The sequence below is a fragment of the Neopelma chrysocephalum genome, unplaced genomic scaffold (genome assembly GCF_003984885.1).
Source record: "Neopelma chrysocephalum unplaced genomic scaffold, ASM398488v2 Primary Assembly neopelma1_24, whole genome shotgun sequence".
NCBI classification, from domain to species: Eukaryota; Metazoa; Chordata; class Aves; order Passeriformes; family Pipridae; genus Neopelma; species Neopelma chrysocephalum.
In genome coordinates this window covers 48,804,116-48,819,512 of record NW_020897693.1, presented here as the reverse complement: position 1 = coordinate 48,819,512, position 15,397 = coordinate 48,804,116, and the positions used below count along the sequence as shown (strand labels likewise).

At 43.8% G+C, this 15,397-nt stretch overlaps 1 protein-coding gene across 1 annotated transcript; it reads left to right on the top strand.

The window, feature by feature from the left end:
* The first annotated feature begins 7,369 nt into the window (after positions 1-7,369).
* TMEM179 (transmembrane protein 179) lies at positions 7,370-14,761 on the top strand. The gene is made up of 4 exons (XM_027674091.1): positions 7,370-7,820; positions 11,531-11,668; positions 13,198-13,276; positions 14,226-14,761. The coding sequence occupies exons 1-4, from the start codon at positions 7,519-7,521 to the stop codon at positions 14,403-14,405; spliced, it is 699 nt and encodes a 232-aa protein (XP_027529892.1). The 5' UTR covers positions 7,370-7,518; the 3' UTR covers positions 14,406-14,761.
* The last annotated feature ends 636 nt before the right edge of the window (positions 14,762-15,397 follow it).

Sequence of the window (15,397 nt, the reverse complement as noted above, 5' to 3'; positions counted from 1 at the left end):
ATACCCCACATCCAAGTGTGGGATACTCTTTGGTCACCTTGTGTGGATTACCTGGCAGGTACTTTGGGCTTGGACTGAAATATGGAAACTGATCTCTGCAAAACTACCTGGATTATGCTCTTTTTATCTGCTGAGTTGTAAACTGCACACAGACAGGAATATGAGGATCTGGGGCTCTTTTTGTCTTATTTATTTCTACTTCTTTCTCAGTAGCCTTGAGAGATGATGTACCAGGTCAGACCTCCTGCTGGCAGCAATTAGGTTAGTGCCAGTGCCTTCAGCTGAGGAGCTGAGCTGAGGAACATCTGTCTCTATCTCGTGTATGAGCAATGCGACTAACGAGGCCACAATACACAGTGCAGCTATTTGAGAGCCATAGTCATCTAATTTCCCTCTAAGTCTTTGTGTCTTGTGTTTTACTGGGGCTGGCTCTCAGCTTTCACGGCTACCTGCCCAATGTGCATTTTGATGGTAAACTTTGCTGAACTTTACTGAAGTTGACAGTATTTAGGATGATGAGTGCAGGTTGTGACATGATTGTGTGATGGAGAAGCCAGAAGATCTTTGTAATTTACCCTATATCTATAGCTCCAGAATCAGTTTAAGCCAATTTTCCCCCATTACAGCTGCACTGCCCCATCCACAGGCAGTAGCACAGCCACGCCTTAATGCTTTGGGTTCTTTGCCCACTGCCTCATCAGAGGTAAACCATCACTGTGAAGTTTCTTCCATCTCCAGGAATTAAGGATGTGCCTCTCTGTCCTGATTTATTCACTTTTGAGACAGACTTTAATTTTGCAAAGCGTCTCTCTCCTCGGCCTTTGCGTTTATTTTTGGCAGGAGCAGTTGCCTGCGGCACGAGCACTGGAGACTGGCTCAGTGTTAATAGTTGTCAGGGAAAATGGAGAGGCTATTTCTCACATCAGACTTTCACCCTGCATGACAAATGCTAGTATGAGCAGATTAAAAATCAATGCATGGTACAATATGTCAGACATAAAGCAACTCCATGTTATTAATTGGCATGCTACCCATTAGCTGCTCTTACTATGTGCCTCTGTGAGGGGAACAGAAACTGGTGAAGACAGGTGGGTCAGAATCTCTTTTGGTATAAAGTTATGCAGCAGTGCTGGAACTAATTGAGATATCCTGATTCATAGCACCTGGTTACTTGGATAAGGGTTTGAGATGGTTTTCTTTCTACCTTTAATTAGAATGAACAGCAGAGATAGTCTGTGGTATGTCTTCCCCTGCAACCTAACCCCTTTTTATCACAATAGCTCATTTAAAAACATGATGTGGTTTACAGAGGGATTTTTTTTCTGCTTTTCAGCTGTCTTTGTGGTGGAACCTTGATTACTGACTTTGAAAATTTCCCAAGGAAATGACTTGATCTTAAGATACAAATTAGTGGCTGCACATAAAAATGGTTTTACAAAGAAAACCAAAACCAGCAAAGGCAGGAGTTTATTTTCAAAGTCATATTAGGGCTGGGAAGTGTTTGAGTAATCTTCAGGAAAAAAAAAACAACAAAACTTGAGCATCATTTTCATCAGGTCCAGAGTTGGTTTAGCAGTGTTGCAAGTGCTGGGCATCCCCTACAACAGACTTCTTTCTGCAAAGTGTCCATCACCAGTAAAAGCCTCAGGATAAAACAGTTTGGAGGTCTTCCTTAAAAATGCTGCTAGACTTCTGCGTGTCTTAAGAATTAACCTGGTTAAACACACTTTTCTGCAAGTGGTAGAAAAGTAGAAGGGGATGTGGACCACACAATGGACTTTGCTGCTGAGTGGCTAGTGAGGCATAGCCTTGCCTGCCCGTTCTGCTCAGTGCCTCTCGTGCTACAGAGCAGGCAGGGACATTAGAAAAAGGCACAGGACAGATATTTTATCAAGGGAAATAGTGCCTTCCAATAATTGTAGAGGTAGAAAAAAGCAGTTCAAATGGAGCAGAGCACTGTGACAAACTTTGCTACATGCATTCAGCAAGGGGCTTTTGGATGTGAATGTCTGTAGGTACAGAAAGCATAAGCTCTGAGGCAAAGAGTTTTAAGCAAATTTAAGCAGGGCTGTTCAGATACACAAGACCTCAGTGACTGCTTGACTTCTGGATCTGGTGATATTGCAGTCTTTGGCAGTCATAAGTTAAGCTGCAGATGTAAAATACTGATGTAATATGTAATGACCCCATTTAATCTAAAGCGGGGCAGTGTTACATTTATCCTCAGGCTGGGTTTTGATTGTTTGGACTCTGTGGGTTCCTAATTTGCTGATCTCTCTTCTGGCACCTTTTTTCCTCCCTTTCATTCCTTTCACTCTTTTAAGCAGTCTCCAACTCTCCCATGCTCTTCTAACATCTCTTTGGTGCCAGAGAAGAAAATATACATTCACTCCTGAAGCCTGTTTTTCTGATGCACTCTTCACCTGGGCAGAACCTGGGATCAGAACCTTGCTAGAGTTTGTCGTACCCTTGTCATTACCTCTATCCTCCTTAAGAAAGGACAGGAGGGGCAGTTGAGCAAATAATGTGCCATTTTGGGACCATGTCCCTGCCAGCTGTTACAGCTCTCACAGGCTGTAAGGTGCTCTGGAGTCTGACACATATGAGTCACTCAGAGCTCAGGGTTAATGATGCTCTGAAAAGCTCAAGCATCTTTTTTTTTTTTTTTTTGTAATTTATATTTTATCCACAGCCTGGCATTGGTCAGTTCAGAATGTGAATATATTTGAGTATGTTCATTTTTCTTTGAATATCAAAATAGAGAGGTTATTCTCTCTGTACACATTAATGATATTCAGTTGCTTCTTGATAACTGCTCCATTAATGTCTGTCAGCATGGCATCTTCTCCACTCATATCCTCCTCACAGACAAGACAGCTTTCCTAGCAGAAGGGAGATATTTAAAAAAAAAAAAAAGGCAAAATGTCAGCAAGATGTTCCCAGATGAGATGTCCTGAGAGATTCATGATGCAGTGGTAGCTGTGAAGAAATGCCGATGTGACAGGTGGCTGACAGTTTGGTACTTTGTCTATAATCCTTCTGAACCAGTGGCAGACACTTTCTTAAATATAGTGATTACCACGAGAAACCTCTCCCAAAAAGTGTTATTTACAGCAGCCATCATAAGATGATAGGTGACATGCCTTTCCATTGGTTTCAGAGGACAAATATAATAGATCAAGAGTTGTGGAATAATGATAATAATAATGGATTAATATAATAATAAAACAGACCAAAAAGTCTGAATAAAATAGACTCCAAAGCCTGAGGCATACTGTATTTCCTAAACAATTGGGTAAAATGGGCTGAGGCAGCTGTTTGAGCTAAAGCAAATCAGGGAGAAGTTGCCTTTGGGTGGCTGAAGGGCTGGCTCAAAAGCTGCCATTTGGACTGGTTTTCTCTGCCTAGAATACAGACATATTGCTCCCTGGGCATCCTTCTGCAGAGGTACTGCTGTGACTGTGACTCATCTCCAGAAATAAGCAGTGCAATACTGGTAGCAAGATGGTAGCTACGTTCTAGACATGCACCCATTATTTTTCTTGGATTACAGAAATGATATATCCAAGGTAAATTAAACATAAAACCAAATAAAGTTGCTCCCAAAAATGTTTTTGTCTGAATAATTAATTCCTCAGCAAATTTTCTCGTAATAAAACATGTCCTAATGAGCTATCAGGAGGAGAGCAAATTCATCACTTACCTCACAAATATCAACTTGAGAGCACTGCTCATGTCAGATGCCATAATTAATGACTTAAGAGGGAGCTTGGAGCAGCACAGCCAGAACCACAGTCCCCATCAGTCATTCCACATCAGTCCAACTCACACGTGTTACTTGATCTACAGAGGATTAGCCAAGCAGCTAGAAGGAGAGATGGGGCTGAAGGGAATACAGGCAAATACTGTATATCTAACCTTGATTTATCCAGGTTGTTTTTTCTGTTTATCACTGAGGTGCAATGGCAGTTGATCGTGAAGCCAGCTTTATTTTTGTGCCTTTTTTTTTTTTCCCCAGAGAAATAGAATTTACAAACTTTGAACTTCACCTTCTCTGATGCTGAGCAAGCCATCTTCAGTCCCGTGTCAGCACATGGTCCCCCTTGGGGTTCCTTCCTTGCAGGAGATGGGTTCAATTCTGGTGCAGCAAGCCTGGAGCAGGTGAGACCTGCCTGTGCTGTGGGCAGGAGGCCCGGCATGTCACGTTCAAGGTGATGTTGGTCATGATGAGGCGACAGTAGGAAGGCATCTGAACTGTGCTTCTTGTGATGGAACCACCAGAGCTGGGGGAATGTGCAGCCTTCTCTCATCACACATCTTACTCTTCTCTCTGTGCTGTGCAGTTGCAAGAACTATCCCACTGGCTTCCTCCACAGTGCAAAAGGGACAAAATGACAGTGTGTCTGCTCCAGTGGTAACTCTGTCCTAAAGACAGTCACAGAAGCCAAATCATGGGGGATGCTTTGGAGGGACAAGTCTCCCTACTTGGATGGGAAAGCTGAGACAGCAGGCCAATATTGCCAGCTGTTGTAGTGAGAACATGAAGTGGCCAAAGCTGGTCAGACCAAATGATCATCTTGCCAGGTATCCCATCTCCAAGGAGCCAGGAGCAGATGCTTAGTTCAGAGAAGAACAGAGCGTTCTGGCAAATGCAGAATGATAATTTTGACTCTACCTTCCTAGCAACCTGCTGTCAGGGACTTCCTGAGCTGAAGGTTACTTCCCCAGCTCTGTATTTTGCAGTCCCTGCTGGGCTCTTTTTTCCATTAATTTCTCTAATATCTTCTGCCGCCAGCATTTCTTTTTGGCCCCTGCAGTGTGCCACAGAATAATTACGTGCTCTGTGAAATATGTACATCTTTTCCTCTGTTTCAAAGTTTCTGCCTGACCTGTATATTTGATGTCCTCCATTTCCTGTGATATAAGAACGAATGAATAATAATTCACCTTGCCTTTCTCCTCTAGTGTCACCATGTTGAGAAAAGTAAACCTATTAGAGTCTTCTTTATAAAACACTATCAAATTTACTCTGCTGAAACAACTGTATTTTTCAGAGACCAACTTCTAGCCCAGCTTATTTTTTTTTTTTTTTTTTTAGGATTTACACGAGGGAAGAGTATGAGAAATCCAGGCAACTGCCAAAGAGATGGCTGACAGGTTTTATTTCTATTCCTTTGCTCACTTCAGTGTATGGTCAGTCCATCTGACCAAACCCTGTGCTTCAGTAGCTGTCAGACTGCTAAGTGCAGCTGTTTTACATGTCTGTTCACATTTGTAAATGCCTAGATGTATTTTCTGAAACTCTCCAATAAATGCTTGCTTGAGTTATTTCATCAGCAAAGACAACTTTATCTGCTCTACAAATCACCCCCACGTTCACCTCTGCAATAACCCTCCTATGGTTGCTGGTGGTAAGATCTGAGTACGGGGCTTGCCTGAGGCAAAGAGCCCTTGGCATGTGCTGGCCCCTTCTGTGAGCTCCAGTGTAAGCAATAACTGGGCTTTTATGTTGGTGTTGACCTCCCAAGTTAACTTCAGAAAACATTATCTGGCAAATCTGATGTGTCAGGTTTCAAAGAAAAGCGTTTTCCAGCTCAATCCAGGTCTGATTTCTTTCCAGATAAAGGACAAAGCCCATTGGGAAAGCACTTCTTGGAAGCAAGGTTAAGAGCAATAAACTTTCCTCCTTACTGATAGACTGAAATATCAGCAAAATCCTTTCTGTTAGGAGCACATGTCCATCCCCACAGGGTCAGGTCAGTGCTCATCTTGCAAAACTGAAATACAATTTTTGATGATCAGAGCTGGGTAAGGATCAAAAAACTGACCTGACAGATTTCACATATAAAAAAAAGTTTTACTTCAAGAAATACTTCCCCTGTACAGACAGAGCAAGATTTCAAGGCAGCATGCATTGCAAATGATTTCCAACGAACATGAATTAATGTCTTCTCTGAGAATGCCCCCAGTGCCTGCCTCAGGACTGCATCTGTAACTTAACCTCTTAACAGTGTGGAAAAATAATTGTTGAGTTGCCCCATGGAAACACAAGCCTGAAATCCCATGTGCACCATATTTGGGGTCCTTGTCCCTCATCTGCTTCTCTAAACACTGCCCAGGAAGTGGTACAGTGATAAAATGAGCGGAAACAGCCCTGGGATTAAGAAGTGATTTCAGACCTGCAGCTGATCTCATACTGGATATGGTTAGGAAATTGGATTAGAAATTACCTTACCTGGAATTGGAGATTAATTGTGGTGTCTTGTGTTGGAAAGAGGATTCATGTTTAGATGGAAAAATGAAATTGGGATTGACGGGAAACTATAACTTGGGGTCAGTTTAATTTAGATTTTTGTGCTGGGGGGATTTGAGTACAAGGCACATTCCTTTCTCTGGTGCCTTTTGCTTTCTTGAGTTCCGGCCTCGCAGTTTTGGGCCCTACAGTTGAGGGAATGCCCTGCTGTCTTTCCAAGCAAGCATTGTGTGGGGCAGGGAGCTGCTCACTGGCAGTGCAGAGCAGGGTGGATGTTCACCTCTGGGAATCAAATGCCACCTGTTCCTGCCATGCAGCACCATTGCTGTGCTGGTCTGTTCTCAGCTTGATATCCACCAGAGCTTGCTTAGGGTTATTTTCTTTCACCCCTGGTCTGTCTGCCAGCCAGGGGATAATGCAGCTGATCCCAACACCGTGCAGCCCCTAAATTACACCAAGGCTCAACAAAAGTTGTTGGACTTCTGATGAGCCCTTGCTGCCCTTGAAATGTCTTGGTAGGGGCGTGACCATTTGATCTAGGAACAGAACCTGGATCTGCAGGTCTTGGGGTGGCTGTGCACTGTTTGAGGTTGGTGGCCAGATTTTTAGAAACTCAGGTCAAAACTTGCTGGGATCCAGCAATCAGGAAGAAGCCAGTTTGATGGGTGGGCTTTTTTGTATGGTTGTTTGTTTCTTGTTTTTTTCTTTGTTTTTTTTTTTTTTTTTTTTTTTTTTTGTGGTGGAGAGGCCGTGTGTCATGACCATCAACAGGGGTGTCACCAGTGTCCTGTGTCATTAGAGGGGTCCCCACTGAACGGTGGTACCCGGCTCTGCTGGAGACACACAGACTGATTTAACCCCAGGGCGCCAGGGTGTAGTAGCAGCCAGATTTTCCCGAAGAAGAGGGATCCCCCACAACGCTCCCCGCTTCCCCCACAAACCCTGAAGCCATCAGCAGGGGCAGCTCGGGCGGCGGGAGAGGCAGGAGCCGTGTCCGGAGGAGTCATTTGCATCGCATTCCATTGCACTGCGTTGCACTGCGCATCCTCCCTCCCTCCCCACCGCCTACTGCTGCAGCCTTTCTCCCTCCATCCCTTCATCCTCTCCCCCTCCCACCCCGCATCGCGCCCCCTGCGTCTCTCCCTCCTGCATCCCTCCCTCCTGCATCCTTCCCTCCTTCATCCCTCCCTCCTGCATCCCTCCTCCTGCATCCCTCCCTCCTCCCCTCCCTCCTTCCCTCCCTCTCCCGGCGCAGAGCCGCGGACATGGCGCTCAGCAATTTCCTCTTCGCTCAGTGCATCTGCTACTTCTTGGCCTTCCTCTTCAGCTTCATCGTGGTGGTGCCGCTCTCCGAGAATGGCAACGACTTCCACGGCCGGTGCCTGCTCTTCACCGAGGGCATGTGGCTCAACGCCAACCTGACAGTGGAGCGGCAGCGCTTCACCGTGCAGGAGTGGGGGCCCGAGGCCGCCTGCCGCTTCAGCATCTTCACCGGGCTCCTCTCCCTGCTGCTGGCCACAGTGCAGGCCTGGAGGACCCTCTTCTTCCTCTGCAAAGGGCACGAGGAGTAAGTATCCCCCGGGGACAAGCCCATCCCTCCCGCAGGCTGGGGCACGTGGGAGCAGTCTGGGGGTGAAGCGTTGGGCTTTCCACCATCCAGGTCATCCTTCTCCCCAGAGGGCTTTGGGGTGAGGTGGTGTACTGCCCATGGCCGTCTGCAGACACACCACATACTCCCCTACCTGTGTCCAGGGCCCTCTTTGGAGGGTACTCCCTGCAGAGGTTTGGAGTGGGGGCCAAGATCCGCCGCTGTGCACCTGCTACCTTTGGTACTCTGGGAGCAGCATGTGGACAGCTCAGCTGCAGTGGGCATGGAGGGTACTGGGGGCCATGGGGTGGTGCTGGAGGCTGGAGCTCACAGGTACCTCTTGACCATGGTCCCACTACATGTCCGTACAAAGAAAGGCCTTCCCCAGGTGTACACCAGGTGTGTGAAAAACCTTGAAACAACACAGCTGTGCGCGGGGGGACAGAAGGGAGAAGTTGGTGACTCCCCTCCATTTTCTATCCTGCTTTTGTTGTGGACATGGCAACTACTGCAGGCAACAACTACTGCTTGGTTACGACATGAGAGCAACGCTGAGCACTCCCTGCAGCAGCTCAGGGCTGCACTGGCAGCTGATTCCTGTGCTCAGACAAACCAAGGGGCATCTGACCCCAGCAGGTGTAATGAGAGGCTTGGTGGACCAGGCAGCAGCTCAGGAGCTCTGTGTTCTGTTCTTGCCTCTCTGGTGGCATGAGAGGCCAGAGCCTTTGGCACAGGTAATGCAGCCTCTGGGTGCTACAGGGCCAGGACTGGAGGATGGCCCTGGCATCTGTCTAGACCAGGAAAGTAATTTTCTTATGATTTAGGGACCATTCTAAGGGTAAATCACTCCTCCAGATCTGTTTGGACTAGAGGCTTCTTGAGTCAAGGGCTGTTACTCACATCTGGGCTTGGTAATACTGGGAACTGTGTAACAGTGTTGTCTCCCTGGCTCTTTCCAGCCACTCGCAAGCTGCCTAATACTAAAACATGCAGTAGTAAGTATAGACCTGAAACTTATTTCCATATTAAAACTAAATACAACCACGTACTTCTTAGTACCTTTGAATCCAGCTTCCTCGGGTGATCCAATACCTATAGAGGATTAATTGAGTCTAGATGCTTTGCACTTCAGAGCTAGTTAATTTTGAGAGGAAACCAGCAGTAAAAACCTTGTAATAGTGAAATTTCCATCAGATGTTTGGCCCACTTTCAAGTGTGGCTATTTATTTCAAAACTGTTGGTCAGGACCCTTAAAATTACCCCTTTAGGAGTTGCTTTCAGGCTCCTTTGGGCTGAACATCATCAGTTGTATAACACTGTTCATAGTAGCTCCAGGCAAGAAAGGCACAAGGCTGTGGGGTCATGGAGAGCAAAGGTGGAGCAAGTTGGGATGATGAGATCTTACCACATGGAAGATCACAGAAGGGTAAAACAGGATGAGAGAGAAGCTACTTGGGAATAGCAGTTTCCTAAAAAGAAAGAAGATCTGTCCTGTACCACATCTGCCACTGTCTGTATGAAAAGAGGGCAGGACACACGTCGTTCTGATTTTAGACAGACATTTGTTAATGCTTCAAATGGGCGTGAAAACATTTCTGTTTGGATGGAGAGATAAATGCAAGGTCCTTGCCATAAACGATAATTGTCTTTTCTGATCAGAGGCAGCTGAGGAAGAACCAGAATGTCATCACTGATGATCCTGTTGACGAGGATCAGTGCTACTGGGCCAGCTCCAGGGTGAGCCGGCTGAGGAAGTCAGGGTTAGTTAACATCCTATGCATCCTTCGTGTGCAGCGGATTTCAATGATTGCTGTCAGATAGTTATGACTGCTAAAACACCTTCTTAAAAGTGTCTCATCACCCCTTACCTCAGGGGCCTGGAACTATTCAGCTCAGCTGAATACAACTGAATACAACTCAGACACTTCACTACTAGGGTTGCAAAGCAACTTTGAGTTGTAAGCATTTATCATTACACGGTTGATGACCCACTAAATACTCCTGGTAACTGTTCCCTTTCTAGAGCTGTTACTAATTGTGGTATCAACTCTGTATTATTCTGTGAAGGGCTCAAGTCTTTTCCGTCTCTCAGGTCAGCATACCATGCTAAGGTGCACAGAGTGCATATGGCTTTAGCAACATGGGATGAAATCCAGGCTAGATTTGAAATCAGGGTGTAGCAGAGAACATGGAAAACCGTAGTTCATACTGGCTCCCTCTCTATAAGTGGCCCCAGCACTGAGCGGAGGTGAGCTGATCTGGTTCACCAAGTCCAGCTAAACCAAAGAGTAGGATTCAGCTTATTGTTCATCTACAAGTCAGGTGTCCTGGCATCCAGCTCCCACCACAGTCTATAAGGGCATTTCTGGAAGGTGGTTTTTTTCACTTCTTTTTTATCAGACTTGGGATGAGACAACCATCACTTTGGAGAGAGCCTAAACAGCCCCTCTAAAGCCACATCAACCCAGGAACAAACATCATAATCCTGCTGATAATTGCTTCCTCATCTCATTTTAAAGAATTCCCCCTGAGGCCACATATCACCATGCAAAACCTGTAGAAATTAGGATTGTCCAGCCCAGAACCCTTCAGGATTCAAACACTCACTCAAAAAGCCACTTAGCTTTTCAATTAATGAGCAACCAGGGAAAAGAAATGACTGGGAGTTTTGTGGTCTCTGGGGTGAGTAGACTCCTTCTATCCCCAGCATAATGAGTGGCACTGGTGGGAATTTTGTCATATTCAATTTTACCACATAACCTGAATAGGATGATCTGCTTCCTGGAGTTGCCAGTCTTTCTACAACCTAGTGTAGATATCCAGTTTTTAGATAATGTGACATTCCAGGATGTCCTATTCTAAACAGCCACTTAGAGCAGTTTCTACTTGCAAAGGACTTGGTCAGATGAATGAGAAGAGGATTAGAAACTTCCCAGTGGCTAGGATTAAGGGGAGGAGTTAAACAGTGAGGTTGGAAAATGAGTGAATGATTCCATGGCCTTATGGGACCACTGCAGGCATCCCATCCCATCCTGCTCCAAACACAGCATGTGCCAACGGCTGGCCTGGATTGGGCAGACCTAATGGGACTGAGGTAAATTGATATTCAGCTGGCAGAAATAACATACTGACACCAAAGCCAGAGAAGTCCCAGGAGAAGCTGGCCTGCTCTGCAAATTGCCCATAAAGCTGGGATTCGTGTCCTATGGTGGCAGTACCTTGTGTTACATTGCTTAAAATGATTATAGCTATCAGTACCGTGTTTTTATTTTTAGTTTCCCTCTCCTAAGCAATTTTTGTCCCAATTATCACTTTAATCATGAAGTAATTTTAGCTCCAGTTACTACATAATTTGAGTTAATGGCATTTATTTTAACAATGGTGATTTTCATCATTACAGCTAATGAAAGTCATGCAGTGTATGAACAATCTCCCCTCAGTACTTATATTTAAAGCTCCATTCTCTTACGGTGAAAAAAAAGACCAAAGGCAAAAGCACTTACAAATGAAGATAATACGACTCAAAATCATAATCCATAGTGTTTCAATGTATTAGGTGTTCTTAATTAAAGCAGATGTATTTCAAATGCAAACTGATATCTTTGTGCCCAGTGTATGCTGCTTACAGAGACTGCTGATGTTGTGTTTCAGCTGTTTATGAGTTACATTTTTCTTCCCTTTTATTACAGCTCTTTCTTTTACGCCTTCCTGAATCTGCTGATCAGCGCCTTTGTGGTGTTCATCACATTTATTGCTAGCACTATAGTGAGTGTAGGATTTAACATGTGGTGTGATGCAATTACCGAGAAAGGAAGCATGCCAAATAGGTTAGTATTGAAGAATACATTTTCTTCCCTTTTTTTTTTCATATATGCACAATTGAACAGTGGTGTTACAAACTGTAGTTATTACATGCAAGGTGAGCAAGGCAGAGAAGGCATCTATAATGTGAAAATCCAGATTTTTTTCATCTGGAACAGAAAAAATCTAATCAAACGTTTTTGTTTATTTGTTTATTTAGAAGCCCACAGAGAAAAGTGTGTTTCCATGGTGTTTCATGGTCCCTTTGAGCCATCATCTTTTGCAAAAGAAATCCATTGTTTTAAAAATGTTTATTTCTGAAGGAAAGCTAGATTTGGAAGTTTTCTAAGAATGGAGGGAGTGTGGTCTTGTGAGCAAGGCAGGGGACTGGGGGTCAGGGCTCCTGGTTCTCTGTCCTGGCTCTGTGTGACAGTGGGCAGGTCACTCATCATGCCTGTGTCACAATGCACCATCAACCAAAAACTTTGGCGTAGAGATCCTGGCCTTGTAATGGTGCTGTGGACACCCCGAGAGCCACAGAATGGAAAGTACTTTTTAAGTGCAAAGTAGAGGTGGTTTATGCTTTCTTACAGTGCACAAAATGTACAGCTTCTAAAATGGTCTACTGTATCCCACGATGTTTATGCTCCTTATAGGAAACATGATAAGTTGAGGAAGATTTTTTTCCTATCAAACAAATAACAATGAAGAGAGAGGAAAAGGTGACATTTTATGTCATATGATATTGAATAAATGTACTACTTAAAGCATACATTTATGTTGCACATTGTCATATGTTGTAAAATGCCATAGTAAATGTTCTGTTTAGGGCTGCAACGATTAATCGAATTATTCGAATATTCGGTTAAAAATTCGATTACTAAAAACATCTAATCGAATATTCGGGTAAGAACCCAAGATGACCGACAGCACTGAAAAGGAGAGAGAAGAGGCTGCAGAAATCAACCGAGAGATAGAATGACAACCTCAATATCCTGGGATTTTTTTCACACCAATAAAGATCAAGTTATTTGTAAAATCTGTAGGCAGCCTCTATCTTACCATCAGAGTATCATCTCCTTGCTGGAGCATCCGAAACAAAAACACAATTCCTTCTTCTGAGGCTTTTCCTGATGAAGTCAAAAGGTAACAGAGGCTCATACACTTTGTTTCATTGAGGGGTGAAGCAACCAACCCGGGGTGATGCCAGAGGCGTATCTGTGGGAGGCGAGGTGGTAGTGGGAAAGAGGGGTTTAAGGACACTGTTTTCGTGTTAACTATTGCAATTCCACTTGTGGAAGATTGGTGTTGTCACTTACATAATTATACATTTATTTTTTTATAAAGAAAGTAATTACATGCCTTTTTCAGCTTAGTTTTAAAGAAGATTGGAAAGCAACCTGGTAATCGCCATAACTTAAATATCTTTTGATAAAACATGCGCTTATGACTGTTCAAAATACATTTAAGATGTTGCTTCATTTTCTATTTAGTTTACCTGCAATCTCTGAAATAATTTTCTTCTTTTTTTCCTTCCAAATGCCTTTCTGGTTAGCTGTGAAGAATTGCAGGATATAGATCTTGAACTGAACTTGGAAAACTCTGCTTTCTATGACCAGTTTGCTATTGCACAGGTAGGTCAGACTAGGCCATGATTCTATTTCGGTTCATGTGCCATTTGCTTATTGATCGGGTATTGCTAGAGCTGAACCACCATTCCTCAGAAATCAATGGGAATTTGAAGTCAGTTTCCACTGACTTCAGTAAGTGCTGAATCAGGATGATAGTGATGGGCACATTTGCATTGTAAATTCAGAATAGATACTTTTAAATGCAGACATGGCAAAACCTCACCCTACCACTGATCTTGTTAATGACAGAAAATTCATTGTTTATCCAAAGGATAAGGTCTGCAAAAGTTGCAACACTCTGGTGTCCTGGAGCTCTTCATTGCTGTTCAGAATAATGTCTGATCTGCACCAGATCATGAGGCTACTAGTTTTGCCTTCCATGAGTTTGTCTGACATCACCTGAGCTATGTAAATATCAGACCATTGAAAATAATGAAAGATTAATGTAATGTAATGTAAATAGGGCTGTTTTCTGATGAATCCATGAGAATTAGACGTCTAAGGTTGTCAGTCCTTTCTATTGACTATTCTAGCTCTAAGTCAATGATAAAGTCAGTCAACACGGGGACCTGAGCACTTGTGCATGGACTAATTCTGCAGGGATGATAGTCCCATCCCTTGCACAGGCTTCTTATGTTTTCCCACATGGAAAGAGGCATTAGTCTTCCTGGGGCATTCCCTGAAAGTAGCAATGCCTCTTGGACACAAGCTCCTTTTGTGTCTTCGTTGCCAGCACTGGCATCTAGATGCCCAGCTCAGGCATATCTGCATTTAGGACAGAAATATGCCATAAAAGTGACTCCTTTATATGAAGAACCCAGGACTTCACTGAGTTTGACTTGGCATGACTCCATGGGTTTTGGTCCAGCTGAGGTTTTGATATTCATCTGGAGAGTTGACTTTGTTTTTAGAATACAGTACTGACCTCTTTATGACTTTTTTTCTTCTCTAGTTTGGTCTCTGGGCTGCCTGGCTGACTTGGCTGGCAATTACCATTCTGGCTTTCCTGAAGGTCTATCACAACTACAGACAGGAGGACCTGCTAGATAGCCTGATCCATGAGAAGGAGCTGTTGCTAGGAAGATCCGCTTCACGATCCTCTTTGCAAGATGAGAAAAGTGGCATGATCTAAAGTGTAAGCAGATTTCTAGGGCAGGATCTAGGTTTTATTATTCAGTAGGGTAAGCTGAAGTTGAGTCAGGGTGTTGAGTGTGTGAGATCTTTCCTTTCCTGAGAAGAGATGTACTTGTGAATCACCCACTTCCTCCATGAGAATTTTTTGGTAAAAATACTTGTATTAGGATACAGAGAATGAACTGCCCTATGTGCCTTTGGCACAGCAAACTTTCTGTCCTATGCAGGCACAACCTGTAACCTGCTCTTGCTAACAGAGCTCCTACATGTCATTATTGGCTTTTGGGACAGGGGACATTTTTGAGGACTGAGCTGGCAAGACCAGGCTACAGCTTTAAGGCTATTTCTTCAAACTGCTCTTTAACAATAGTTGTAACTAGAGCTGTGTTCAGTCCCTCTTCTCTCCCTCTCCTCCCTTTTGCCAGTAAAGCTGCCCCTGTTCTCTCTTTATTCTGGTAATTGCAGCTCTGGTCTGGGTACAGACTCTTGCTGTCTCTGCTTTTGCTATGTATGGACGCAGTGCTGAAAAACATGATGCTCCTGCTCTGATTCTGTTTTGAACATAGAGACCTGTGTTCCAAACTTGATATTTAATATTGGACAGTGTTAATGAATTCCATGAAACTGCTATATTATTACAGTGTCTGTCAAAAAACTGTGTAAAATTTGGAGAGATGGTGTAGAACTTTTGTGGTTTTGTTTCTTCTTAGATTTTGGCATGACCAGCATTTATTATGACTCCTGAAGTGAAGTGTAGCTAGCAATTGCTGAAGCTTGCATACTAAGAAATTAAGCTGAATAGGTAGTATTAATGCTTCTGCATTTATAAATGTAACTTGGTTCCTAACACTGTATACTATTCTTTTTTGGGTATTAGAATTTATTTGTGATATTTATTTCGTAAAGGGTATGCACAATTACTGTAAGCATTTGCATTGTAGGTATCGCTATATATCTATACACATAGCAAGGAGTTCAAACAGCTATTTT